The sequence below is a fragment of the Panthera onca genome, chromosome C1, assembly GCF_046562875.1.
Source record: "Panthera onca isolate mPanOnc1 chromosome C1, mPanOnc1 haplotype 2, whole genome shotgun sequence".
Taxonomy (NCBI): Eukaryota; Metazoa; Chordata; class Mammalia; order Carnivora; family Felidae; genus Panthera; species Panthera onca.
Window position 1 is genome coordinate 182,027,827 of NC_138346.1, and position 27,244 is coordinate 182,055,070.

At 34.5% G+C, this 27,244-nt stretch overlaps 1 protein-coding gene across 8 annotated transcripts in view; it reads left to right on the forward strand.

Annotated features, from left to right (window-relative positions):
* The window catches only part of LOC132670999 (BEN domain-containing protein 5), a 1,465,258-nt gene that overhangs the window by 257,287 nt on the left and 1,180,727 nt on the right, over positions 1 to 27,244 (forward strand). For all 8 annotated transcript variants that reach the window (XR_009606944.2, XM_060621418.2, XM_060621420.3 and 5 more), the window contains one exon: positions 23,753 to 23,877. Coding sequence is in view for 7 of the 8 variants with exons in the window: in XM_060621418.2 (XP_060477401.1) it covers positions 23,753 to 23,877 (125 nt within the window). In the remaining variant the exon portion in view is untranslated. The remainder of the gene's footprint in view (positions 1 to 23,752; positions 23,878 to 27,244) is intronic.

Genomic DNA, 27,244 nt, shown 5'->3' on the forward strand with positions numbered 1-27,244 from the left:
TAGGTTGCTCATAACAGAGCTATTACCAGCGATAGGCCTAAAGGGGAAAGGAGAGCAAGTGTTACTAGGAGCCATCAACAAGGCTAAATGTAGAGGGACATCTGACAGGAGATAATGGTCTTCAGTGGAACAACACAGACCACAAGTTGTAACTAAAGTAGGGAGGGAGTCAAGGGAATAAGTGATCTAACTTCACTATTTTCCTGTCCTTCATCTCCTGGGCTGGTGACGTCCATTAACCAACCTCAACCAAAAAGTAGAGAAGAGGCAGGCCATTGATGCAGTCCATAGAGGTCTATTTTCTGGTGCACAAAGCAGGGAGAAGTAGGTGGAGAGTGGTTCTGGAGGAACAAATGGAAAATACTGGGCTCACTCACCTTCATACTTTGATAAATGCCATTAATTCTTTCTTTTTTTAACGTTTTTTTTTATTTTTGAGAGAGAGAGAAGGTAGGCTGGGGAGGGGCACAGAGAGAGGGAGACAGAGAATCCAAAGTAGGTTCCAGGCTCCAAGCTATCAGCACAGAGCCTGATGTGGGGCTCGAACTCATGAACCATGAGATCGTGACCTGAGCTGAAGTCGGACGCTTAACTGACTGAGTCACCCAGTTGCCCCAGTTCTTTCTGTAGAAATGTCTATCATATATGTCCTTTATTTCCATTCTCATTACCACTGTTCTAGTTCAGGTCTTTATCATCTTTTGATTACAAGATAGTAATAATCTCTTATTTCAGATTCCCCTTAAATATATACTGCTGCTAGTTAAGCTGGAGTTTACACCTGAGTCTTCTGACATCAAATTCTTTTCCCCTTTCCTGCCTTGCCTCGACACACACTTACATTTTTCAGAAATAAATGAATTGAAGATTCTTTCTTTTGTTAATCTGAAATTGGAAATAAAAAAAAAAAAGAAAAACCTTTTTCCTGATTTACACCTCTTGAAATTCACACATGGGTCTTTACTCAGTTTTGTCATGTGGATTTTTTTTTTTTTAATTTGACCATTTGTCAAAAATTGTCAGTGAAAATATAAAATCCTATTTCTTAATTATCTTGGATTTGAGGCCCAAATGGTAAAATAATTTTGCTAGGCCAGGCTGTTCTTCAGTTGTTTTTGTTTAAAGAATTTGTATAGATTGAAATGCAGCTGCAAGTGTATTAGTGATTTTCTGTTGCTTACTTGTCAAGATTTTTATTGTTTGGTTGAAAAATAGTATTTCAAAACCTGGCAGCACATTGACAAAAACAGAGGAGCACTTTGTGTAATTCTCTTTTTGAGAAACTACCTCTTTAAAAGACAAAAAGGGCTATTGCTACTTCTATTCACATGTATTTCCAACAATAGATTTATTGACAGCTCTTAGATAAAGTTTAATTCTTTACCCTCCCCCATTTATCTTGGTCTACACTTTTCTGCTTGAAGAGAGACTGATTAGGCTCCAGTAAGTAAACACACAATATGGAGGTGGCCTAGGTGTATGGGAAAGTATTTGACCTTTTGTTGCTAATCCGTAACAGGTGCAGAGTTTTCCTGGCATTTTATTTTATTTTATTTTATTTTGTTTTGTTTTGTTTTATTTTATTTTATTTTATTTTATTTTATTTTATTTTATTTTATTTTATTTTATTTTATTTTATTTTATTTTATTTTATTATTTTTAATGGGCTTAATTTGAGAGTGCAAACCTGCCACTTGAAACGAACATTTTGTGGAGCTGTCTTGGGATAAAGCCCCTGAGCTGGGAATGGAGAGCTAAATTGGATAATCTCTGGATTTTCCAAACTGTGTTTACAGCTCAGTCTTTAGGAGCTTAACTGAAGTTGGCTCTTTTATGTTAGACCTCCATTCTCTGTATTTTTCCCCCTCCTTTGTGTTCTTCCTCCCACTTCTTTCTCACCAGAAGAAAAAAGTCTGCAGTTTCTGAGGTGGGGTTGGCACATAGTCACAAATTTGTTTCCTGTATCATTCCTGGCAAGCTCCTTACAATGTAATTGTGGCCCACACTCAAGTGCACTTCCTTTGGGACCAATAGTTGTAAATAAGGACGTGCTGGAAGTTGGTTGATAAGTTGTTCTGAAGATAGTGGTGCTTTTTAGCTGAATGTTTGACCTTTTTTATATTGCCTCAGGCCTAAGACCCTCAAGGTCTATTTCTCATCTTAAAAATCCTCTGTAGGAAAACACAGTGTGTGGCTTAAGAAGAACTTCAGATTGCTTCAAAGAGCTCAACGACTCTCTTTCTGTACCTTTTTAAAAAATGATAATTATAGTTATGCTGGGTAATCTCCCTATCATTTGCAAAATGGATTTTCCTTCTTCCAGTAATGGATACTTTTTTATTGACTTTGGAAGCAACATGTTGAATATTTAATGAAGACTAAATGTATAGGGCAGGAGAGGTAAAAGTACTTTAATATATATGGAGAACAGCAACATTTTATGCAACTTTAAAATTACTTTGGAGCTAATAAAACTCTCAAGCTTTATTATTTCTTCTTGCATCAAGGTAATTGTCAGTTTTGATTTGAATGGCTGTTCAAAACCCCTACAGTACATTTTTTTCCTTCCTCACTGCTATAAATATCTAAATGAACCACAAAATGGAAAGTTTAGGAAACATCATTGGGGAATATGGTTATAGACATTAAAAAATCAAAATGCTTAAGTCCACTTAGTAGAACTTCTGTAGTGTCAGATACCTGGAGGTTTTATAACATACCTCCAAATTGTTTCAGAAGATTTGGATCATTATTTTCCAAGATGGATTCAACCAAATTTTCTGTTAGTGAGAAGAAGTAGAAAGCTTCATGGGTTTATAAATATTGGGACAGAACTACAATCAGGAAAGCAGTTCCTGTGTTTGGTAGATACATATTGTATTGTTTCCACCTAAGATGCAGAACTTTTCCTCCTCTTTCATAAAAATAATACCAACCATATGCATTTTCTTTTTTTTCTTTAATGTTTATTTAATTTTGAGAGAGAGAGAGAGAGAGAGAGAGAGAGAGAAAGAGAGAAAGAGCAGCAGTGTGGGAGGGGCAGAGAGAGAGATGGAGACACAGAATCCGAAGCAGGCTTCAGGCTCCGAGCTGTCAGCACAGAGCTTAATATGGGGCTCGAACGCACAAACCGTGAGATCATGACCTGAGCTGAAGTCACCGACTGAGGCACCCAGGCACCCCACCATATGCATTTTCAAATGGTAGTTTTGAAATGTACAAATTAGTTCAAATTTCTGCCAAAATATTTTTAGAGATTTATAGGACATTATTTTCAAGTAGTCTTCACTATATCAGGAGGGATATTCTCTGGATATAATGCTTTTATTTCAGAAATCAAATTTTAGTTTCTTCTAAGTCATGAATTGTGACTGTCACATACTTTATATATATATATATATATATATATATATATATATATATATATATATACACACACACACACACACACACACATACATACATAAACATATATATATCTATGTATGTATATATATACATACATATATACACACACATATATGTATATATACATATATATATATTTATATACACCAATCTTGTGTATATATGTATCTTGTATATGTATGTATATACATACATATATACACACACATATATGTATATATACATATATATATATATATATATATATATTTATATACACCAATCTTGTGCAAAGAAAAAATTAGTGGTTATTGAATATTACCTTTCAAAGGATCTATGATACCTCAAACTTAACATGTCTAAAAATTTTCCTTTCATACTTTTTTCTTTTCCTGTACTTCCTATTACAGTTTATGCATCACTAATCTAAGTCACCAAGCTGGAACTCTCAACTAGTCACCCTGAACTCGTCCCTTACTCCCTTTGTAATTGATACAAATTGATGTGGCTGGCTAGATGGTACATGTTTATATTCTTCTGCTACTGATAACAGATTACATTCCATTGACTAAGGGGGTCAGCAGGTAACTAGGGTGGATTATAGCATCCTAGCCACTAGATAGCTTGTTTTGAGGGGTAGGCATATGACCCATGTTTGGACCAATCAAAACCAGAGAGAGTTTGAAGAATTCTTAATTTTATTTAAAAAAAAAAAAAGAGGGGAAAATGCCACAAGAGACCCTTAATGATAGAGAACAAACTGAGAGTTGATGGAGGGAGGTGGCTGAAAGATGGGCTAGATGAGTTGATGGGTATTAAGGAGGATACTTGTGATGAAAACTGGGTATTGTATGTAAGTGATGAATCACTGAATTCTACTCCTGAAACCAATATTGCACTGTATGTTAACTAAATAAAATTTAAATAAAAATTTAAAAATTACTGTAGAGAGAGGGCCACTTTCTTGCCTTTAGGATCATACAGCTAGAAGAATGTGATTTGGCACTTTCGATGACCGTCTTACTCCTTCATGTGGTATAAACTTGTCTGCCGTAGAGGAGACAAGTGAAGAAATCTTAATGAGAGTGTGAGAAATAATGCAAACATCATTTAAATTTCTTGTGCCAAACACTGTGTTCCTTAGAGCTGTGCTGGTTCTTGACATTTTTGTTTCTAAGGACTTCTAGTTTTTCTTTAAGCTAACTGGAGTTGAGTTTCTATCAGTTTCAACTCCAAAAGACTTGACTTTTGCTTTCATTCATTCAAAAAGATAAGTGAATTATATTTTATAAATCTGTTGACACCCTCTTCTTTTTCTTTACACTGCTACTGCTTTGGCTTTGGTCTCTGCCATCTCATACTTGGATTCTGCTTACCACTCTGTCTATCGCCACCCTGTCTGTTATCCTTCTACTCTACTTAAACTGAGCTATGATTCTAACCATTTTAACACATCACTTTCCTGTTTAATTTATTTTAATGTCACCTCAGTTCAAATTTCTAGCCTGGTTTATAAGGTCCTTTAAAATATGACTACCTCATTTCCCATGTTTTTTTCCCCTATATATTCTATGCTCTAGCCACACCAAAAGATTGCCACTTTTTAATGATGCCAGTCTACTTCGCATATTCATGATTTTGCACACATTTTCCCCTTTGTCTAGAATCTTGCCTCTCTCCAAATCTTAGCCATATCAATCTGGTAAGTTTCTATTATGCTTTAAATCTCAAGTGTTCTCCACCTAGAAGTAATTATTCTCCCACTGGTGTTATTATACTTACTTCATTGTATTCATATTAATTTCCTTATATATCTCTCTCCCAGTCCCCACTAGCCTCCAGGCTATCAGGTATCACTGTGAGACTCTGTCTTAGTTGTCATCATGTTCCCAGCATTTAGTAGGATACTTAGTTTTATTTTTCACTTATAGTTCATCTATCTGGAGTGTGCAGATTATTGTTCAGCAAATATTTATTTACCTTCCCAGTGTAGGTGGGGTATAGTTCCCTGCTTCTTTGATTTTGGGCTTGGTCACTTGACTTTCTTTGGTCCATGGAATATTAATGGACATGATTCTGACAGAGATGTTAAATGTGCTTTGGTTTGGCTTTAGCATGCTACTGATTTGCCATGAGAACAGATGATTGACATGTGAAATATACCTTGATTCAAATGCAGCATAGCGGCCAGCCCAGCCTACCTGCAGCCTAAAGCAGAGCTGCCCAAGCCCACTGAAGATCAGCCAAACTGCAACCTGCAAACCAATGAGCTTAAGAATAAATGCTTATAGTTGTAAACCATGAAGATTGGGGTAATTTAATTTGCTATTCACTTACAAATACATGTTCATTTTATGGATTTGGAAAGAACTGTGGACAGAAAAGTTTTAACATAAACTCAACAAGACTTAAACAGTTAAGTTTAAAGTGCTTCACCAAAGAATGGCAAAGATGAATTCAGAGAGATGCATATATTAATATAGATGCATCTTTCTTTTAAGGTAAAATAAGCAGGGATGCCTGGGTGGCTCTGTCAGTTAAACGTCTGACTTCAGCTCAGGTCATAATTTCCCAGCTCGTGAGTTCGAAGCCTGGCATCGGGCTCTGTGCTGACAGCTTGGAGCCTGGACCCTGTTTCAGATTCTGTCTCCCTCTCTCTGCTCCTCCCCCGCTAATGCTCTCTCTCACTCTCTTTCTCAAAAATAAATAAACATTAAGCAAATTTTCTTAAGGTAAAATAAGTATTAGGCTAGTCCCTCACATATTCAGGATCTTCACCTGATGAAATCCATTATATTCTGAAAGGAGAAAATGTTACTTTGCTAGGAAAATAGTGAAAGCAAGTACTTTTCATTTCATTTATTTTTTTTTTAATTTTAGGATTAAATTCAAGATTTGTAAATTTTAGAATTCTTAGTCCTCTCAGGTTACCATAAAAATACTCATAGACTGCATGGCTTAAACAACAGAATATTAGTTCTTACAGTTCTGAAGGTTGGAAAGTTCATGATAAAGTTCCAGTAAGGTTCAGTCCCTGGTGAGAGCTCCAGTCTTGACTTGTTAACCCCCTTCTCACTCTGTCCTCACACAGCGAAAGAGAGCAAGTGAATGAGCTCAAATGATTGAGTGCATGCTCTCTGGTGTCTTTTCTTATAAGGATATTAATCCTATCAGATCAGGGCCCCAACTTTACGAATTAATGTAACTTTAGCTATCTTCTTATAGGCCTTATCTCCCAAGTATAGACATGTTGGAGATAGGGTTTCAACATGTGAATTTTGAGGGAGACACAAACCATTGAGTCCAGTAGCAAGAGTTGCCTACTTTCTCATAGTATAAACTAGATTAGATTATCTTGTACATTTCTGTAATATCAGGGATATATCCCTTCATAATTCTTATTATAGGAAGTGATTCAATTAATGTTTATCTTCTCTACAAAAGCATAAAATCCGAGTGTAGGAACTGTGTCTGTTTTGTTCATTGTCATTACCACAGCAATAATTATGTTGGCCCACAGTTTATACTCAATAAATATTTGTTAAGTGAATATTTTATGAAAGATAAGAGTTGGTTAGTTTACTTCCTGAGCAAAAGAATTAAGACATTTCATGTATTTTAACTACTTTCAAGAAGTACTTGAACATTTCCATTCCAAATAAGAGCAAAGGAGAATGAATTACAATATTTAGGGTCTAAAGTGGGATTTCTTTTATAAATACCATTCAGTCTTTCATCTTTCTTAGGCTACTTGCTCAAATACTAGAGTTCCAAAGAAAAAAGCCAAACGGGAAACTAAATATTGCTTTATCAGTAGTTGGGAAAGCTAATGAGAGATCTTTTTTTTTTTTTTTTTTGGAATGTTTGTTTATTTTTGACAGAGCATGAGCGGGGGAGGGGCAAACAGAAAGAGGGAGACACAGAATCCGAAGCAGGCTCCAGGCTCTGAGCTGTCAGCACAGAGTCTAACGTGGGGCTCGAACTCACAGACTGCAAGATCATGACCTGAGCCGAAGTCGGATGCTCAACCAAGTGAGCCACCTAGATCCCCGCTAATGAGAGATCTTTTATCCTTCATTCCATTGAGTGACAGAAACTAGACTTGTCTGGTAAGCATATTTGACTCTGAGGATAGGCCTGGAAGCCTAATGGGTTATTCAGCTTACTCTTCATTGACTTTCTGCTGGTTTCTGTTTATTTAGGAGACATCATATGCTTGTAGTCCACACAGTAAATGAGAGCTGAATTTCATGGATGTAAAATATATTTCCCAAGGTTATATAGCTTAGTGGGTGGTAAAGCAAAGTCGTGAAACTATTTCTGTCTGGCTCACTGCTAGAGTCCTTAACCACTTCACCATGTTATGGATGTTATATGTGAGGAATAAAGAAAGTGATATGAGAAGGTGATGGGGAAAGATTAATTTGGGGGATTAATCTTGGAGGGGTTGGTGGTTGAGCAAGGCCTTGAAGGCTTCAGTGAGCAGACATAGATGATAACAGGGTGCCTAACTGTGAGAATAGCTTGAGCAAATGTCAAGACAGTTTATTATTGTGAAACAGTAAACAAAACTGTATATAAAGAAACAGGAACTCCAATGATCAATAAAGTCACACAGGTATCTAAAGGCGAAACTATGGAGGCATTTTTGTGGCAGGCTGTTTTTTTATTTCATTCTTTAGTTGGTGAAAAAGCCATCAAAGTGGGCTCTGTGGAAACTGGATCATAAGAGAGTGGGGGCGCTTGATTTGGTTAGATGTTATAGGTATGAAGACCACTTAAGAATGTGTTGCTATGAACTGAGAGTGAGAAAAGATTAATTGAGAAGGATGTGAAGGTTACATAGAATCATTTCAGAGTTACAATAGATAGTAATCCTTTTTGTGTCCTGTGCCCAAGGCTTAAAAGTTAATCAACGTTAGATCCAGAGCTGTAACGGGGTCTTGTGACTGCCATTCTAGTAAACAGTCCATCTACTTAAAAATATATGCCAGAAAACAAGTGTTAATCTTTGAAGAGGAATGACTTTGAAAGTGTCACCCAACATTCAAATTTGTATTTTTACTCTCATTGTATGGTGAGATATAAAGCATTAATTATTCGTCATATATTCAATGTTTAATTGCTGGTTAATAGCTCCTAATATATTTCAAGGAAATCATGTTGTTTGTTTACTTGGAGAATCATTTCCTGTATATCAAATGAAAATATGCTCTCAACTGTAGGAGTTAGACTATTTGCATTCTCTGTTTCTTAATGCCACAGCAGTTTATGGTTAGAAGCAAGGGCTGTTTTAAGTTTTGTATGGCCTAAAGCTTATATAATTTCAGAGAGTCTTCTTTAATAAAAATTTTATAAAATTATGAATATAAAATTATATCTTCATAATAAAAAAGGAGATCCCAATAAATTACTGGTATCTTGGGGATTCGGATCCCTTTATGCTGAAACCTCTTTATGCTGTTTACCAGAAATGCTTCAAAGATGTGCAGCCTTGCTTTTCCTTCCTGTCATAAATATCTATAATTCCTGAACCTTGAAGTTAAGCTTCATTTCTTCTCAGTAAATTCACCTCTGGTTGGAAGGAAACTTTAGTTATGTAGTCCAAATCTGCCAAATCCTCATCCAACCCTTTTTTTAAGTATTGTGCTGAAGATAAATTCACATTTAAGGTGGTCTTACCATTCTTTAATGAAAGGAAATTTCATTATTTTTATTTTCCATAAATGTGACTGGTTTGTCCCCTCAAACATTTAAATAAAATTGTCAAATGGGAAAGAATAATTTATCCCTTAACAAACATCTGTGAATTCTAGCTGTGTAATATACTCCTTCCTGTCATTGCTTCATGAGTCCTCATCAATTCTCACTTGACCTATTGCAATATATTCCTTTGTATTATCACTGCTTCTATCTCAAGCTTTATTCAAGTCTCTCATTTTCTCTTTATACTACCCTTAGATAGTGTTCAAAAAATGAAATTTGTTGGGGTGCCTTGATGGCTCAGTTGGTTAAGTGTCTGACTTCAGTTCAGGTCATGATCTCATGGCTGTAGAGTTCGAGCCCCACGTTAGGCTCTGTGCGGACAGCTCAGGGCCTGCTTCAGATTCTCCCTCTCTCTGCCTCTCCCCCACTCACACTCTGTCTCTCTCAAAAATAAACATTAAAAAAATGAAAAAAAAAAAGAGATTTGTTATGCTACTCCTTTTGCTGAAAATCCTCCAATGGCCCCCATTTCCTTACCCTAATCTTACCTCTTCAACCTGATGTCCTGGTTCTCCTTGCATTTTTGCACCCTGGTCATATTGGCAATTCCATGGCCTAGCCTTCCTGTCTTATTGCTCTGTACTCTTCTACATAATGTTCCTTTTTTTTTTTTTTTTTAATTTTTAATGTTTATTGATTTTTGAGAGAGAGAGAGAGAGAGCGTGAACAGGGGAGGGACAGAGAGAGGGAGACAAAGAATCTGAAGCAGGCTCCAGGCTTGCATGAACCACAAGATCATGACCTGAACCAAAGGTGGATGTTTGAGTGACTGAGCCACTCAGGCTCTCCTCCTACATAATGTTCTTTCTGCTTTCTCCCACTTGACATCTGGAAGAGTCCTGTTCCTCCTTCAAGTGTAACTCCAGTGTCACTTCTGTTGACCCTTTGTGAGCCTTGCAACCTCAAGCAGGGTTAGACTTTTCACCTCTATGTCCCTATAACACATTTTGCATATTATGACTATGAATCTTAAGCTGTTTTATAATAACTACTTATTTTTTAGTTTCCCTCAATTAATCGATAGCCTCTTTTATCCCAGTTCACTATTTCTGTGCACCAGGAAATATTCTCAACCTTCTGCTTGTGTCATCTCATTTAATCCTTACAACAACTTTATGAGTTTACAATTGGAACATTTGAGGCACAGTTTTTAGTCTAAGGACACACAGCTAGTAAGGAATAGAGCTATGAATCCAGGCAGTCTTATTCCAGAGTCTGTGCTTCTAATCACTATTTCATACTAAAAAATTAGAATCTGTAGGGGCACCTGGGTGGCTCAGTTGCTTAAGCATCTGACTTTGGCTCAGGTCATGATCTCATGGTTCTTGAGTCTGAGCCCTGCATTGGGCTTTGTGCTGACAGCTCAGAGCCTGGAGCCTGCATCAGATTCTGTGTGTGTCTCTCTGCCACTCCCCTGCTTGCACTCTGTCCCTCTCTCTCTCTCTCTCTCTCTCTCTCTTTTTAAATTTTTTTAATGTTTATTTATTTCTGAGGCAGAGAGAGACAGAGCATGAGTGGGGGAGGGTCAGAGAGAGAGGGAGATACAGAATCAGAAGCAGGCTCCAGGCTCTGAGCTGGCAGCACAGAGCCCGACGCGGGGCTTGAACTCACAAACCGTGAGATCATGGCCTGAGCCGAAGTCAGTCGCTCAACCGACTGAGCCACCCAGGCGCCCCTCTCTCTCTCTTAAAAAAATAAACATTAAAAAAATTAATAAAAAAATTAGAATCTATAGTGAGTAATAAAATCTCTGCTACATAGCAAGTGCTTAATAAATATTTAGTGATTGAACCAAAGGGACACAAGAGTTCTTTAGCTTCCTTTGGTAGCCAAAATGCATTACATTGTTGTGTTTGAATGTACTTCTTGCTGGGCTCAGTATCTCTTTTAGTTTTGTCCTTATAGAGAGTGTATTTTTGAGGATATTCATGCAGTAACTGTGCATTTTTCAAGTTTTTTCTTCCTTTCAGCCTTTGTTGGAAAGGGGCTAATTATGATACTGCATTTTTGATTAAACATAGATCCTGCAATATAACAGTGATATGACTGCATTGATTTCTGTCCTTTTGTCTTCCTAGTCTTTTGATCAGGCAAATGCAAAGCTTTAAGAGTCTCTCTTTTCTTTTTTTTTTTAAATGGTGGGCCAACATCACAAATCCACTTCCTTGTTCCCAGGAAGAAGTGGATTTACTCAGGAAAGAGAGATTAACTCCCTGAGGGAAACAGTCACCATTTGGAAAATTGCCCTATGCAGATCTCTAAATGATATCCAGAAAGAGGTCCTCTCACATGGATGAGCACTTTGTTTTCTTATAGGATCTTATGCACCCAACTAGATAAATCAGTATAGTTACTTTTCTGTAGAAGGTGAGGTTTGGGAATTTATAGAGCAGGCAATATCAGAAAGTCATTTGACCTTTGTTAACTTTCCAGCATAATAAGTTTTTTCTCTATCTTCAGGGTCTCCTCATCTTTATTTCGTATTTCAGTGTTACTCACTTGTATGATATGGGCTTTCTTCTTTCAGAGAATCATGTAACTCAAAGAAACTGCAGAGGGTTACTTGTAAGCATCTTGAATCTCAACTCACCAGTTCCGATGGACATTTTAATTGAGAATATAGTTATACGTTGGTCCTTGTCTACTTCCTAGATAACTTTAGATAATTTTCAGTTTAAAATTTCTTGTGTAAGATAAAAGATTTAAAGAAAAAACCTGATAAACAGAGTCCTTTAGAAAGCAGAGAAATGCATTTTTTGCATATAGTTTTTTCTTTTTTGAAAACAGAGGGCTTCCATATTTCTCTGTAAAGAGAGATTTTTTTTGGGGAGGGAACTTTGAATAACTTCCTGATATTCTTGGAAAAAATAAGAAAATACAGCCAAAATAAGGAAGGAAAATAAGTATCTCATTCTGAAAAATCAAATAAAATGTATAACATGAGTTTTATATAAAGAAAATAAGCCAACATTTTAAGGGCAAGTATAAATGCTATTTATGTTGACTTATCTCAGGATAACTTTCAGTGGACAAACACAGAAAAATAAAATAAATTTCACAGTTTTAAAGATCCATTATGGGGGATTTTTATGGCTTTTATTTTTGACCAGTTTATGTTTCTCTATTGTAGATATAACAATAACTCACTTTTGCACAGCAACCTTTGGGAATTTCTCCATCATAGCACTTTATGCTTGGATTGAAATGATCCATTTGTGTGATTATTGCTCCAGCTTGATTATCAATTCCATGAAGACAAATACTTATCGTATTTGTATTCCTGGTGCCCAACATGAGGTCTGCACTAGGATAGACCTTCAAAATGTTGCCATAATAACTGCCATTTGTATTACTTAACAATTTGGAATTTTCTTTTATTTATACATGTGTTGAACATATAAAATTTATTGAGTGTCTAGTTAGGGCTACATACTAGTGCTGAGGATACAACAGTAAACAGAACAGAAAAATATTCCTGAGCTTACATTCTTACCAGAGGGGACAAAAATAATCAATACTCAAGAAAATAAGTAATTTTTAGGTATACTTGAATATGGTGAGTTCTGTGAGAAAATTTAGAGTAGGTGAGATGAATCAGGAATGTGGGAAAAGAGTGTTTTTCAACATTAAATGCGGTGGTCAGCCTGGCCTCATTTAACAAGGGAGATTTGAGCAATAACTTGAACAACATTGGAGAGTTCTCCATGTGAAAATGTGGGAAAAGAGAAGTTTAGGAAGAGGGAGTAGCCACTGACCATCCTTAAAGCTGGGGTGTGACTGACAAATAAAAGCAATAGTAAGGAGACCAAGTAGTGTGAGAATAGTAGGAAGAAAAATCAGACTGGTGAAAGGTAGACAGATCTTTCAGAATCTTTTAAAAACTTTGGGTTTATTCTGAAATAAGTGCTAAACCTCTTAAAGGCTTTTTGAACAAGATGTGATATTATCTGTTTTATGTTTTGGAAAGATTACTTTGGCTATTGTGTTGAGAATAGAATATAGGGGGGCAGACAGGGGGACCAGTTAGAAACAATCCAGGTGGGAGAATATAGTGGCTTGGATCAAAGTGATACCTGAGGAAGTAATGAAAAGTGCTTGGGTTGCAGATATATTTGAAAGGATTCTTTGATGAGTTTAAGTAGTTATTAAGTATGAAATTAAGACTCAAGGATGACTCCAATATTTTTCCGCTTAAGCATTGGCTATGTAATTTATGTACATAATCTCATTTAAACTTGATAATAATACTACAAATAAAACATTTTATCTTTGACAGCTGAGAAAACTGAGGTCAAGAGTAGTTAGGTTTGCCAAAAGCTTTAAAACTAGTAAGCAGTGGAATTAGGATTCAAATCTATGTCTGTGTAAATTTGAGGCTTGTGATCTTTTCAATATAAGAGCAGATAAGATGGTCTTCCTAAAATTTGTAACTGTGGCTTTAAGCTATGTTTTTGGGTTTTAAATTCCCACATGTTGTTTAAGACAGTGACCTCTTCCCCAAATGAAAAATTAATATAAAAAATATTTAATTCTGCGTGTTTTTTGCTTTATTTATTTTGGGACTCTCTTCTTGGGTGCATTTATATTTGTACTTGTTATGTCTTCTTAATGAATTGCTCTTTTGTCATTATGAAATATCTTCTTTTGTCTGTAACAACTTTTGTCTTAAAGTTGATTTTTCTGGTGTTAGTATAAGTATTCCCGGTTTCTTTTGTTGTGTTTGGTATGTTTATTATTTTCCTTCCTTCTAGATGTGAGTTTGTTTCTAGAGTGCATCTCTTGTAGACAGCATTTGGATGGTTCATTAAAAAAATCCATTCTGACATTTTCTGCCTTTTAACTAGAGCGTTTATGCTTTTTACATCTATTGTAATTATTGAGAAGCTAAGATTATTTTGCTGCTACTTCCAATATGTTTCATACCTTTCTCCCATTCATTCTTCCATTATTGCCTTCTTTTGTGTTAAATAGATATTATCTAATGTATAGTTTTAATTCCCTTCTTACTGGTTTTACTATATATTGTTTTTTATTTTACTGTATTTTAAAATTTCTTTCCTTATTTGCCCTGAGGATTACAGTGAACTTAATTTAATTGATAGCAGTGTAGTTTGAAATAATACCAACTTAATTAATTTCAATAATATTATACTTATTTATTGTTATATATATTATAAATGGATACATTATGTATACTCGATACAGATTTATTATGATTGCTTTATGTGGTTGTCTTCTATATAAGTCGGAGAAAAAAAATCTACAGGGGCACCTGGGTGGCTGAGTTCGTTGGGCGTTCCACTTTGGCTCTGGTCATGATTTCATAGTCTGTGGGCTCAAGCCCCATGTCAGGCTCTGTGATGATGGCTCAGAGCCTGGAGCCTGCTTCAGATTCTATGTGTCTGTCTGTGCCCCGCCCCATTCACACTCTGTCTCTCTTTCTCCTTCAAAAATAAATAAACATTAAAAAAATTAATAAAGAAAAAATCTACAAAAATAGTGTTTATATTGTCTTTTATTATGCAGTTTTTATGTGGATTCTTTTGTTTCTTCATGTGGATTTCCTTTATGCCCTAATGTTCTTTCATTTCAGTCATAAAGACATTCTTTGGTATTTCTTATAGAGTACGTTTTTAATATTTCTTAACTTTGTCATTTTTTTGAAGAATATTTTTGCTAGTTATCAAATTCTTGTATGTGTTATTACACTGCCTTCTGACCTCCATTATTTCTGGTGATAAATCAGCTATTAATCTTATTGAGGAAGCTTGGACATGATGAGTTGCTTCTGTGTTGCTGAGTTAAAGATTATTGTCTTTTTCTTTTGACAGTTTGACTATATGTCTATGTGTAGATCACTCTTTTTGCATAGGTGGAAAAAGGAAATGTTAAGTCCTTTTAAACATTATTGAAATTTTAGACTACTTGTGTCTTATTGGCTTGGACTTTTTATTCCCATCTAGCAATGTCTGCTTTTTATTGGAATGCTTGCTCTATTTACATATCTGTTCTGTTTAATGTAATTATTGACATGTTGGGCTTAAATGAACTATTTTGTTATTAATTTTCTTATTGCCTCTTATGTTTCTATTACTTTGTTGCTGTTTTGCTGTTTTCATAATAAAAAGTCATTTTAGTATTCTATATTTTTATTAGATTCTTAGTAAATCTATTTTATATTTATATAATAGTTGCTCTAAAAATATTCAGTTGTAATTTATCAAACTTTTAAAATATTTTGTTTAAAATTTATTTTTAGAGTAATTTTAGGTTTATAGCAAAATTCAGGGGAAGGTACAGAGATTTCTTAAATATCCTCTGCCCCCCATTATCAATATCCCCCACAAGAGTGGTATATTTGTTATGACTGATGTACCTACATTGACACATAATCACCCAATCCATAGTTTACATTAGGATTCATTCTTGGTATTGTATATTCTATTGGTTTGGATAAATATATAATTCTATGTATCCATCATTATACTCATACATGAGTATTTCACTGTCCTATATATGCTCTGTTCCCTGCCTATTAATTTCTCCTCTTTCCAACCTTTGATCTTTTTATTGTCTCCATATTTTTGCTTTTCTAGAATTTCATATGGTTGGAATCATACCATATGTAGCCTTTTTGGATTGGTTACTTTTGCTTATTAATATGTGTTTTTTTTTCATGTCTTGGGCCCTTTTTTAGGATCCTTATTTTACCACTTCAAATTTAATACTTCATACTTGGTACCTTGAACTTGTAATTACTACTTATTTTTTCTCAAAGCTTATTCTTTCTACTTCATTCTTTCCACCTCACAAGTGTAGTTACCTCACATCAGTCTAATTGTATTTATTATTTCAATTCTTTTTTCTATTTTGTCATACATTTTGCGCTTACATACTTTGTAATCTGCTCTTAAGATGTTATTTATTTATTTCTTTAACATTTACTCATCTTTGAGAGACAGAGAGAGACAGAGTGTGAGTGGGGGAGGAGCAGAGAGGGAGACACAGAATTTAAAGCAGGCTCCAGGCTCATGACCTGAGCTGAAGTCGGATGCTTAACTGACTGAGCCACCCAGGTGCCCCTAAGGTGTTATTTTTAAAACTTTGAACAATCACCTTTTAAGAAAAATAAGAGACAAATAAAAACAATCTTTTAAAATTATATACTTATTTACTATTTTTTATTCTTATTGGTGTTAGCTTTATCTGATATATTTTCTCATCTTTAGCTTTTTATGTAGTGCAAATCTAGGTAATGAATTCTCTCAGCTTTTGTTTATCTGAGAATGTTTTATTTTACCCTCATTTTAAAGTATGTTTTCATTGGATATTGACATCTGGGTTGAGAGTTTTGTCATTTCATTACTTTAGAGATGTCCTTTCTTAGAAATCAGTGGTTATTCTTAGAAGTCAATGGTTATTCAGTCAGAGAAAAACAAATACCATATGATTTCACTCGTATGTGGAATTTAGGAAATAAAATAGATGAACATAGGGGAAGGGAAGGAAAAATAAAATAAGATAAAAACAGAGAGTAAGGCAAAGTATAAGAGACTCTTAACTGTAGAGAACAAACTGAGGGCTGCTGGAATGAGATGAGTAGGGGGATGGGCCATATGGATGATGGGCATTAAGGAGGGCATTTGTTGTGATGAGCACTGGGTGTTATATGTAAGTGATGAATCACTAAATTCTTCTCCTGAAGCCAATACTACACTGTATGTTAACTAACTTGAATTTAAATAAAATTTTAGAAGGGGAAAAAAAAGAAGTGAATGGTTATTCTTAGTGTTGTTCACCTTTTTTATGGCTTTTCTTCTGGTTGCTTTTAAGATTTTCCATTTCTGTTTGGTTTTATTCAGTTTTGACTCTTACATGCTTGGGTTGAGTTTTCTTTTTGTCTATCCTGCATAAGGTTTCCTGAGATTATTAAAAACATTCTTTTCTTCTGTCTCTTCATTCTCTTTTTCTGAGATTCCTTTTACATGTGTGTTAGGCCATTTGTTACTATTCAATAAGTTCCTTGGCCCCAGTTAATTTTTCTTGTTTTCTTTCTCTCATTTCTTCAGATCACATGATTTTTTTATTGACCCATCTTCAGGTTCATTGACTTTTCACCATCTCTTGTCTAATGTTAAGTCCATACACTTAATTTTTCATTTCAGTTATTGTACTTTTTACTTACAGAATTTTTATTTGGTCCTTGTGGATTTCTCTTTCTAGAAATTCCATGTTTTTCAAACATAAAAATTATATTTTTCTTTAATTCTATTAACATGTTTTTGTTCTTTGACAATATTTATAATAGTTTAAAGGGTTTTTTTTTGCTAAATAGTACAACTAATCTCAGTGTGGATTTATATTAGTTGTTTCCCTCCATCCTTTTGATTATGGGCAATATGTATCTTTGAATGTCTAGTAACTTTTGATTGTACAATGGACACAATGGAAGATATATTTTAGAGAGTGGATTCTGTTATCTTTTTGAGTGCATTAGTGTTCATTGTAGAGGGTAGTTCATTTATGTATTACTTCAAGGCTGATTACCTTAAATTTACGTATACATGGTTTAAATTTCATTGATGCAGATCTGGTGGAAGCCATAGGTATTTCCAAACTCTTCTCACTTCGCCCAAACTTTATCTCCTATGGAGATGTTATCAGGGCTTGGTTGTCCATTTTATTAGCAAAATATAGAATAGTTCTCCCTTAGAACATGGTTCTTATTGCTAAGGTGGACCTCTTCTAGTATCTCAACTGGGTCTTCTGCCTGTGGGGTCAAAGGTTTTTCAATTCTTGCTGTACTAGGCTCCCAATACTCTACTACCCAGCATAGTTACATCTCTAATATATCTGTTTTTCTTTCAACACTGTAGTATGTTCTCTTTGATAAAATGGATGTGGTTTCATTGTGTGCATGTGCTGCCTGGCTCTGAGCTGTAGACTTATAGGAAATGATCTCAGAGTTTTCTGGGTTACCTACTCATCACCCACCATGTATAGTTTCCTCCTGTTTGCTGACCTGCTTCACAAATTTCACCTGCTTCAACAGCCTCAAATTAGATTTTTGTATACTCAGTTGATAGAATTTCTTTAGTGAGATTGGGATCTGGTTTCCTGCCATAGTTGGAAAATTTTTTCCTGGTAGAAAGTTAGCTCATCTTGTCAATGTCTCTTTTCTCAGGGTAGCTGTGTAATGTTGATTATTTTCTAATACTGAAATCAGTTGTTTCATATATTTTATCTGCTTTAATTCTTTTCAGTGGACCTAATCTCTTAACCATTACTCCAACATAGTTGAGCCAAAGATGTTGTTTTTTTTAATCAAATACTTTTTCTGCTTGTATTGATAAACATGATTGTGTTTTTATTTTGTTAATATTATTTGGGTTGATGATTTTTTGTAAGTTTTTTTATAAGAAATTATGCATTTCATGTATTTTTCCAGTGTATTGGCATAAATAGTTCACTGTGTATTTGTTGCTTTTTTCTTTTGCTTGTTTGATATATAAAGGATATGCAGTAATATTTGCTTTTAATTATCATTTTAATAATATGTGTTTTCTTTCTCTTTATTTTTCCTAGTTGAGCAATGCTGGAGTGTGTTAGTATTACAAGTATTTTTCAAAAATCAACTTGTAACATTTAAAATTTTCTGCAGTACATTTAAAAATTTCTTTGATTTTCTAATCTTTTATTTATTATTCCCTTCTTATACTTTTTTTGGTTTTAAAGTATTGCTGTTTTTTTAAACTTTTTATAATGGAAGCTTAGATAATTGATTATCAGATGTATTTGCCTATATATGTGTTTCTATTTTTGAATGGCTGTAGTTATAACAAATATTGATTGTTATGTATTATTATAATTTAGTTGAAAATACTATAACTGTGATAAGAGTACATATGTATATCATATAAATTCCTTTGAAATTTGTTGAGACTTGCTTTATGAACCAGAAAATGATCAATTTTGATAAATGTACCGTGTTCATTTGAAAGGTATACATATACACACATACAGTTCTATAAATATCAAGCGTTTCATATTAAAATGAGGTAGCCTTTTAAATTATATTTTCAAATTATCTTAATTATTTCTGAATATTTTCTTGGTTTTTCTCCGCTTGTGCTTTTGGTATGTTGAAATTTCTCACTGTAATTCTAAATTTGTCTCTATCTTCTGTTTTGTCAAATTTTACCTATGTATTTTGGAGATTCGTTAATAGAGGTACGTTTCTCTAAGATTTTTATATCTTCTTGATGGAATTACCCTGTTTTTTGTTTTATTTTCATCATGGGCAATTTACAGTAATGTTTCTTGATTTAAAGCCTACCTTGTCTGATATAAACGTAGCTACGTTAGATTTCTTTTTCAGAGTGCTTTCCTGGTATAATTTTTTTTTCTCTTTTACTATTTAGTCTTCCTGTGCTCTTAAATGTAATGTTGTTTTTATAGGCAATATATAGTTAATTTTTTCATCCAGAATAAAAATCTTTGTCTTCATTTGTCATATTTAGTCCATTTGTATTTAACATATTTACTGACATCCTTGCATTTAAAATCTACATTTTAGGGGTGGATGTGTGTCTCAGTCAGTTAAGTGTCTGACTCTTGATCTCAGCTCAGATCGTGATCTCAAGGTCATGAGTTGAATTCAAGTCCTGTGCTGGGCTCTGTACTGGGTGTGAAGCCTACTTAAAAAAATGTATGTATATATTTGAAATTTTGTTTGCTATCTTTTCTTGCCTTTCATGTAAGTGGAAGGGAACCAGATGATTTAGAGGCATTGTCAGTTTATTTACAAAGAGACATGTTCAGAAGGTCAAAAACTGACACTTTGTTGAAATATTACAGGTAACATGAGGAAAGAATTGTTTATGCAATACACAGAGAAGATATTGGTGAAAATAGTCAACGGAATAGTTACAGAAGATCAAAAACTATATGATTATTATTTGAGATTGTAAACTTAGTGAAAGCAAAGACTATATGTTTGATTTACCAGCTGTTCTATTTTACAAACATAACATGATACTTTTTGAATGAATAACTAATTCAGTAGATGGATAAATGTGTTGACTGTGGCTATGGTATATTACAAGGACAGAACAATGGAGTCAGAAGTCTTTATTTCCAGGTCTTGCCCTAGTGCCTTAAAGCATGAACTTAACAAAGCACTAAACATTTCCAAGTTTCAATTACTCATCATGGGGTCATGGTGATACTTTAATAATATAAAGGGTGTCAAATCATTTTGAAACTGTATGGTTTTAGACACAAATGGTGTCTTGTTATTAGAAACCATATGTGGCAGCAATTTTATGACATGTTATTATTTATGAAAACTCATTTATAGTGTTATAGAATTAAAACAGATTTTCCGTTGAATGTTGAAATTTGTTTACATTAATGTATATTTTTTCAACCAGGGATTTTTAAAGGGCAAAAAACAGTGTTTCTTTTTCACTTTTTGTTTTTTAAGGTTAGTAATTTTTTAAGCATTATAACTTATAACGTGGTTTCAATTTATATTATCTCTGTATTCTTCCAATCATCTATGTTATGTAGAGAAATGGTTAGTCCAGTGATTAGAGTCATTTTGCTGGAATTCAAATCCCAGCTCTGACTCTTACTTACTTACATGCTATATAACTTTGGGTAAGTTATTTTATATCTTTGTCCCTTGCTGTTCTCATATGTAAAATGGGGATAGTAATGGTTTTTACCTCACAGGTGTTGTTGTGAGAATTAAATGGGTTAGTACACCTAGCATTTTGGACAGTATGTGGTATGTAGAAATGTTCAGAAAATGTTTTCAATTGAAAATTAATATTCATGTTAATTACCAAGAGGTAAATATTCGTATTTCTATTAATATAACCCTTACTTTATAGTTGAGAAAACAGTGGTTGGAACAAGTTAACTAAATTTTCCAAGTTCATTTAGTAAGTGGCAGAGCTAAAACTTGAGCGTAGATCTTCTGATTGTAAGTTCAATGCAGTCATGTAATAAGTATTCTGCCCCCTACAACATAGGGTTTAGTATATATTTCTGGATGATAATAGTTGAAATAACAATTTAACTGAGGAATCTCCTTGGGAATTCTGAAGACAATTAAAACTACAAAAATAAAATAAAAGTTTTTGGTTTTATTTAATGTTTGTTCTTTCTTATCAGTGCATGTTTTGTTTTGTTTTGTTTTCCATATATGTATTCTTAATTGGAGGCAACTGATTGTTTTGGTTGTGAAAGTAGGACTAAGTCTGGATTCTCAGGCCAAATTTTAACGAGAGCAGAGAAAATTACCCTAAGGTTAATTGATAAGGTTTTGAGGGGAGGATTTTCTTATTATCTGGGATCGCTGCCTGATTAATCCTAGATCCAGGCAGCCAAAGAATGGTACAGCTGAAAGGAACCTTCAAGGTTAGGTAACTCAATATTCTCATTTAGTAGATGAAGCCTATAGAAGGTAAGTAATTTACCTATTGTTGGACAGTCAATTAAGCTAGAATTCAGATCTGCTGATTCCAAGGCTGGTATGCCATCTGTGACAACACAACTGGTGCTCAGTAAAATAAATAATGTGCCAGTAGAACTAGTAAAAGAATTAATTAAAAACTGTGGTATTAAGGTTAAAGTTTAATTCTGAGTATTCTTTTGGAGAAAGACACACTAGAGCTTATTTTAAGGTGGGATATTGCTGTCCTCTTCAGGTACAATACAATACTGATTTCTTAATTTCCTTATTGCTGTCTATAGTCATGTTTACTTTTCTTCAGCTGTTGATTATCTGGTTTGGGAATTCACCAGATTCTTTGCTTTTATTTTTTATCCCATCCCACTGTGAAATTTATGGACAATTCATTGCTCATTAGAATGGAAGTCAAAGAGAAGAGACATAATGAATGGAAGTCACACCTAAGCTTATACATTTTCTCTGTTTCTTTTTTTTAATTGAAGTATAATTAACATACAGTGTTATATTAGTTTTTTGTGTACAGTGTAATGATTCAGCAATTCTATATATTAGTGCTCATCAAGATAAATATACTTTTTTAACTTTAGAGAGAGAGAGAGAGCGAGCGAGCAGGGAATAGGGGCAGAAAGAGAGTGAATCTTAAGCAGCTCCATGCTCAGTGCACAGCCTGATGTGGGACTCAATCCCATGACCCTGGGGTCATGACCTGAGCCGAAATCAAGAGTTGGATGCTCAACTGACTGAGCTACCCAGGCCCCGCAAGATAAATATATTCTTGATCACCTTTATTTATTTCATCCCTCCCTCATCAACCTCCCCTATGGCAACCTACATTTTTGATGTAAGTGTTCTGTTATTGGAGAAAATGGAAATTAATTTTATGACTGTGAATTTACCATTACTATACTTATGGGGGAACAACTTATAATTTTTGTTTAAAATCTTACTCTACATATCCTTTAACATGTTTGTTTTAATTTTCTAACTTGTTTTATTTTTTATTTTTTTAAATTTACATCCAAATTAGTTAGCATATAGTGCAACAATGATTTCAGGAGTAGATTCCTTAGTGGCCCTTACCCATTTAGCCTATCCCCCCTCCCACATCCCCTCCCGTAACCCACAGTGTGTTCTCCATATTTATGAATCTCTTATGTTTTGTCCCCCTCCCTGTTTTTATATTATTTTTGTTTCCCTTCCTTTATGTTCATTTGTTTTATCTCTTAAGGTCCTCATATGAGTTAAGTCATATGATTTTTGTCTTTCTCTGACTGACTAATTTCGCTTAGCATAATACCCTCCAGTTCCATCCACATAGTTGCAAATGGCAAGATTTCATTCTTTTTGATTGCCGAGTAATACTCCATTGTATATAAATACCACATCTTCTTTATCCATTCATCCATAGATGGGTATTTGGGCTCTTTCCATACTTTGGCTATTATTGATAGTGCTGCTATAAACATGGGGGTGCATGTGTCCCTTCAAAACAGCACACTTGTATCCCTTGGATAAATGCCTAGTAGTGCAATTTCTGGGTCATAGGGTAGTTCTATTTTGAGTTTTTTGAGGAACCTCCATACTGTGTTCCAGAGTGGCTGTACCAGCTTGCATTCCCAACCTTTAACGTGTTCTGATACAAGTTTGGAAATTACCCAAAGTAGTACAAACAGTATAGTATTGTTGTGAGAGTTAAATAGGATCAAGTATACTAGAGGTGATTTATATAAAGCTGAATATGAAATATATAAATTATTGTTGTCCTTTTTTCTAAATAGGAAACTGAAGCTTGGTTGTGATTCTTACTTGGTTTTTTGGGGCTTGCCACATGTTCCATGGAACATCCCAATATGACAATATGTCTTATGTAACACAAATAGATCTGCTGGATGATAAGGACTGGAAGAGCTGCTTGAACCACAGCCTGGACTAGCTGGAAGGTTCTTCTTATCCTGGGCTGTATTCAGAATTGATAGCCTTGTAGGTTGTGAATACTGAACCTTACAAGTACTGAATGATGGCAAATATTGCTTTCAGACCTCATAATATTTAAATTTATGTGCTATTGAGTTGCATGAACTTCTATTAAAACACAGTTCTTTCAATTTTTATTACCAGGTAACCTTGGACGGGTGGACCAGGTCTCTGAGTTTGAGTATGACTTGTTCATTAGGCCGGATACCTGTAATCCACGCTTCCGAGTCTGGTTCAACTTTACTGTTGAAAACGTGAAAGAATCACAGGTGAGGGAAATATTGGATATCTTCAGTGTGGTGTTCATAAGAAGATTATGCTTTTGTTTTACTTTAGAAATACCGAAATAATAACTGAATTAGGAATGTATTCTTGTATATCTATAGCAATGATACAGTTTTAAGCTTTATACAGACATAAGTATAATATGCTGGTTTTTGTTATCTGGTGGTTATTAAATAATACAAATAGGTTATGTGGGAACAGAAAGGGTTCTTTATGGATTGAAGAATTAGCATGATGTGCTGGGTTTCCTTGAAGGTTAAGGAACCACTGGAAGAGACTTGCTATAATGTTTATTATAGAGTGCTGTTCTCTATATTATTTCTTCTTTGTAAAGATCTGTAAGAGATATTTCTCACAGGCCTCAGTTTCAGAAAAAGCTTTTCTTCTCTTGTACAAGAAGGTGTTTATATCTTTTTAAAAAACTTTTTTAATGTTTATTTATTTATTTTTGAGAGAGAGAGAGATAGAGAACAAGCAGGGGAGGGGAAGAGAGAGAGGGAGACAGAATCCCAAACAGGCTCCATGCCGTTAGCACAGAGCCCCATGTAGGGCTTGAACCCATGAACCATGAGATCATGACCTGAGCTGAAACCAAGAGTTGGATGCTTAACCAACTGAGCCACCCAGGCACCCCAGAAGGTGTTTATGTTTTAATATGATTCTTGCAACTTATCCTATTTTCCCTTCTTTGTTGGAAAACTCAGAACCATTTTTATAGCCCTCTCTAATGATTCTTGAAAACTTTTTTGCTTGTGTTTCTATGTACTAATTTTTCTTTCATTCTGATCATATTAATCTGTATTTGACCATAATTTCTTCATCTATATTTTCTAACAGTGTATGTTTTTTATAATCCTGTTCAAATATTTTGAGTGAGAGAGTATTGATGAAAATAAAACTAAATGCATATGCCTTGAAAAAACATCTAATCCTAAGAAATCATTTATCATTCTATTGTATTGAGGCAGCTAATCATGGAAGACTGCACAAACTTTGTACATATAGTGACATAATTCTTTTAAGCACATGAAAGCATAGCACTACAACCTAATATCTTCCTTCTTCCTTCAGGGTCATCTTTTTCTAGAATACTTGGGGAAAAAGGAGGGTTGGTTTAATTTCCCCTCCCAAGTCAATCTATCCTGTTTGCTCTTTCACCTGGTTGCTTGCTCCTTTCCATTTTTCTCAACTGCGATTAGATTCGTATGTCAGATAGTGGTCAGTGTCTGGAATTTAGGGACTATCACTGGCATGCTGACTTCAGTGGAAAAGGGGTAGAAGGAACAGTCCTTTCAATCTGCTGTCAGTTCTCTTAATTCTCTACACATGACTGGCACATGACTATGTAATGACAGGTGTATATAATGTTTAATGAAGTTTAAGGACTAACTGGAAGGAATTAAATAGATGGGAGAGTTCTGTATATTGTTGGCTAAACATGGTTAAGACAAGTGGAAAAAATATTAAACCCTACACTGATAGGGACATACTTAAGTTCCTAGTTTTGTGTTTGGTTTTACTTACTCTTCCATGAGAGAATTCCTTTTCAGCTTTTCATAGTAAGAATAACAATATTCTCCCCTTCATCCACCTTAGGGTTACCATATTTTACCTGACCAGGGGTTTATCTGGCGACAGGATTATTTTCTTGTTCCAACATGATAATTAGTAATTGTCAAAATGCATTTTCCAAGTCTGTATAACTGAGTCTTGAGAGTACATCTAACAGCAGGAATCTTTAGCTTCATCTACAAGACTAAGGCTTGAAAATCCAAGTTTGGGTCCCTATCAAGATCTCTCTGCTACCATGAGGTAGACACACAACCTCTCATTCTTCTGTTGGTGTTTCTGTCTCATATCAGCAACTTATGGTTGTAATGTACATCATTGAAAAACAAACAATAATTCTGAGGAAATATAATCAATTCATTATGAAGGAAGGGAAACATTTTCTTAAAAGTGATGGAATCTGCCAGGATTTCTAATTTCCCAAAGGGGTTTACTGTTTTCCTCTTTATGCACAGCATATGCACATCCTTCAGCTTGCATATTGCATCCAGGAATCCACTAACTTCTAAGAAATGAGACTTACTACTTTTCAAACAATAGAATCCTCTATCCTAATTGTATCTTCGCTAAATAGAGACTTATGGATAGCTCTGAAATTATTATGTTTCTTTAACATTGGGCCACATTAAATTCTTAGCCCAATTTTCTTGCACTTTAGTCTCTGTATAGAGAATATTCTTACCTAGGCTTCTGTGGTCAGGAGGAGGGGTAGGGAGAGGGTTGACTACACAGGGAAAATGTGTTTCATATGTTGTGCTACCTGAGATGGTTTTTTGAACAGATTGCTCATAAATTTCAGTTTCTTGTTCATTGCTCTTTTAGTTGCTTACAGGTATGTTCTTATCTCTTCGAGAGTGTTATAATTTTTATACTATATTTTAAAGTCATACAGCTTCTTTTGCGTTATCTATCAGTTAAGCAAGTAACATGAATGTGTTCTAAAGGATTATTGTAATAAAAGAGTTGGTGCTGTTTTTATGAATGCTTATTTTTAATGTTGGAAAAAACAATATTTACTCTGACTCTCTGGGTTTCTATCTTCATATCCAGTGCTGTTCTACCCTTGATACAATTAGAAATCATGAACTTGTTTATCTGGTTTCCTGGAGTGTGATGCTTTATTAGCCTGTTTCTTTGCACCATTGCTTCATCAACTGTAGTCACATTATATAGTTATGGAAATCTGTTTCAAGATGGCATAAAGATCTGCTGGAAAGATACAATATATATCTCTAGCTCACAGGATATTTGTTTTCATGGTTGTCTACATGAAAGAGAATGGTTTTACTATTAGGTTTGACTTGTGAGGTCTGTTTTTATAATGTCTCTTCCTACAATCTTTTCCATCTCTCCAATTTCCGTTAAAATGAGACCTGCATGAATGTAATCTAGTCAGGAACCTTATTTAAGGTTTGGTGCTAGCAAGCAAAAGAAATATCAGGCCACAAAGGCTGAGTCCATAAAGTGAATGTTAAAAATTATGGCATCAAATATACTGTACAAATGGATCTAGCTTTTGTGTTATTTTCCCTGACATTTGTAAGAAATGACAAAAGCTTGGAACATATGGTGCTGTTTTCTAGGGCTGGTATATTAACCCCCCAAAGTGGTTGTTAAATAGTACATTTGTAAGAGTCTATGAAAACTACACATCATGATACCTTTATTAAAAGGTAATTTTATCTCTGAAAAACCTGTATTAAATATTATGTGGATATTCATCACATGTGTGATGTGAAAACAAATCTTCCTTTTTAAATACTTATGGTAAAATTCAGCCAA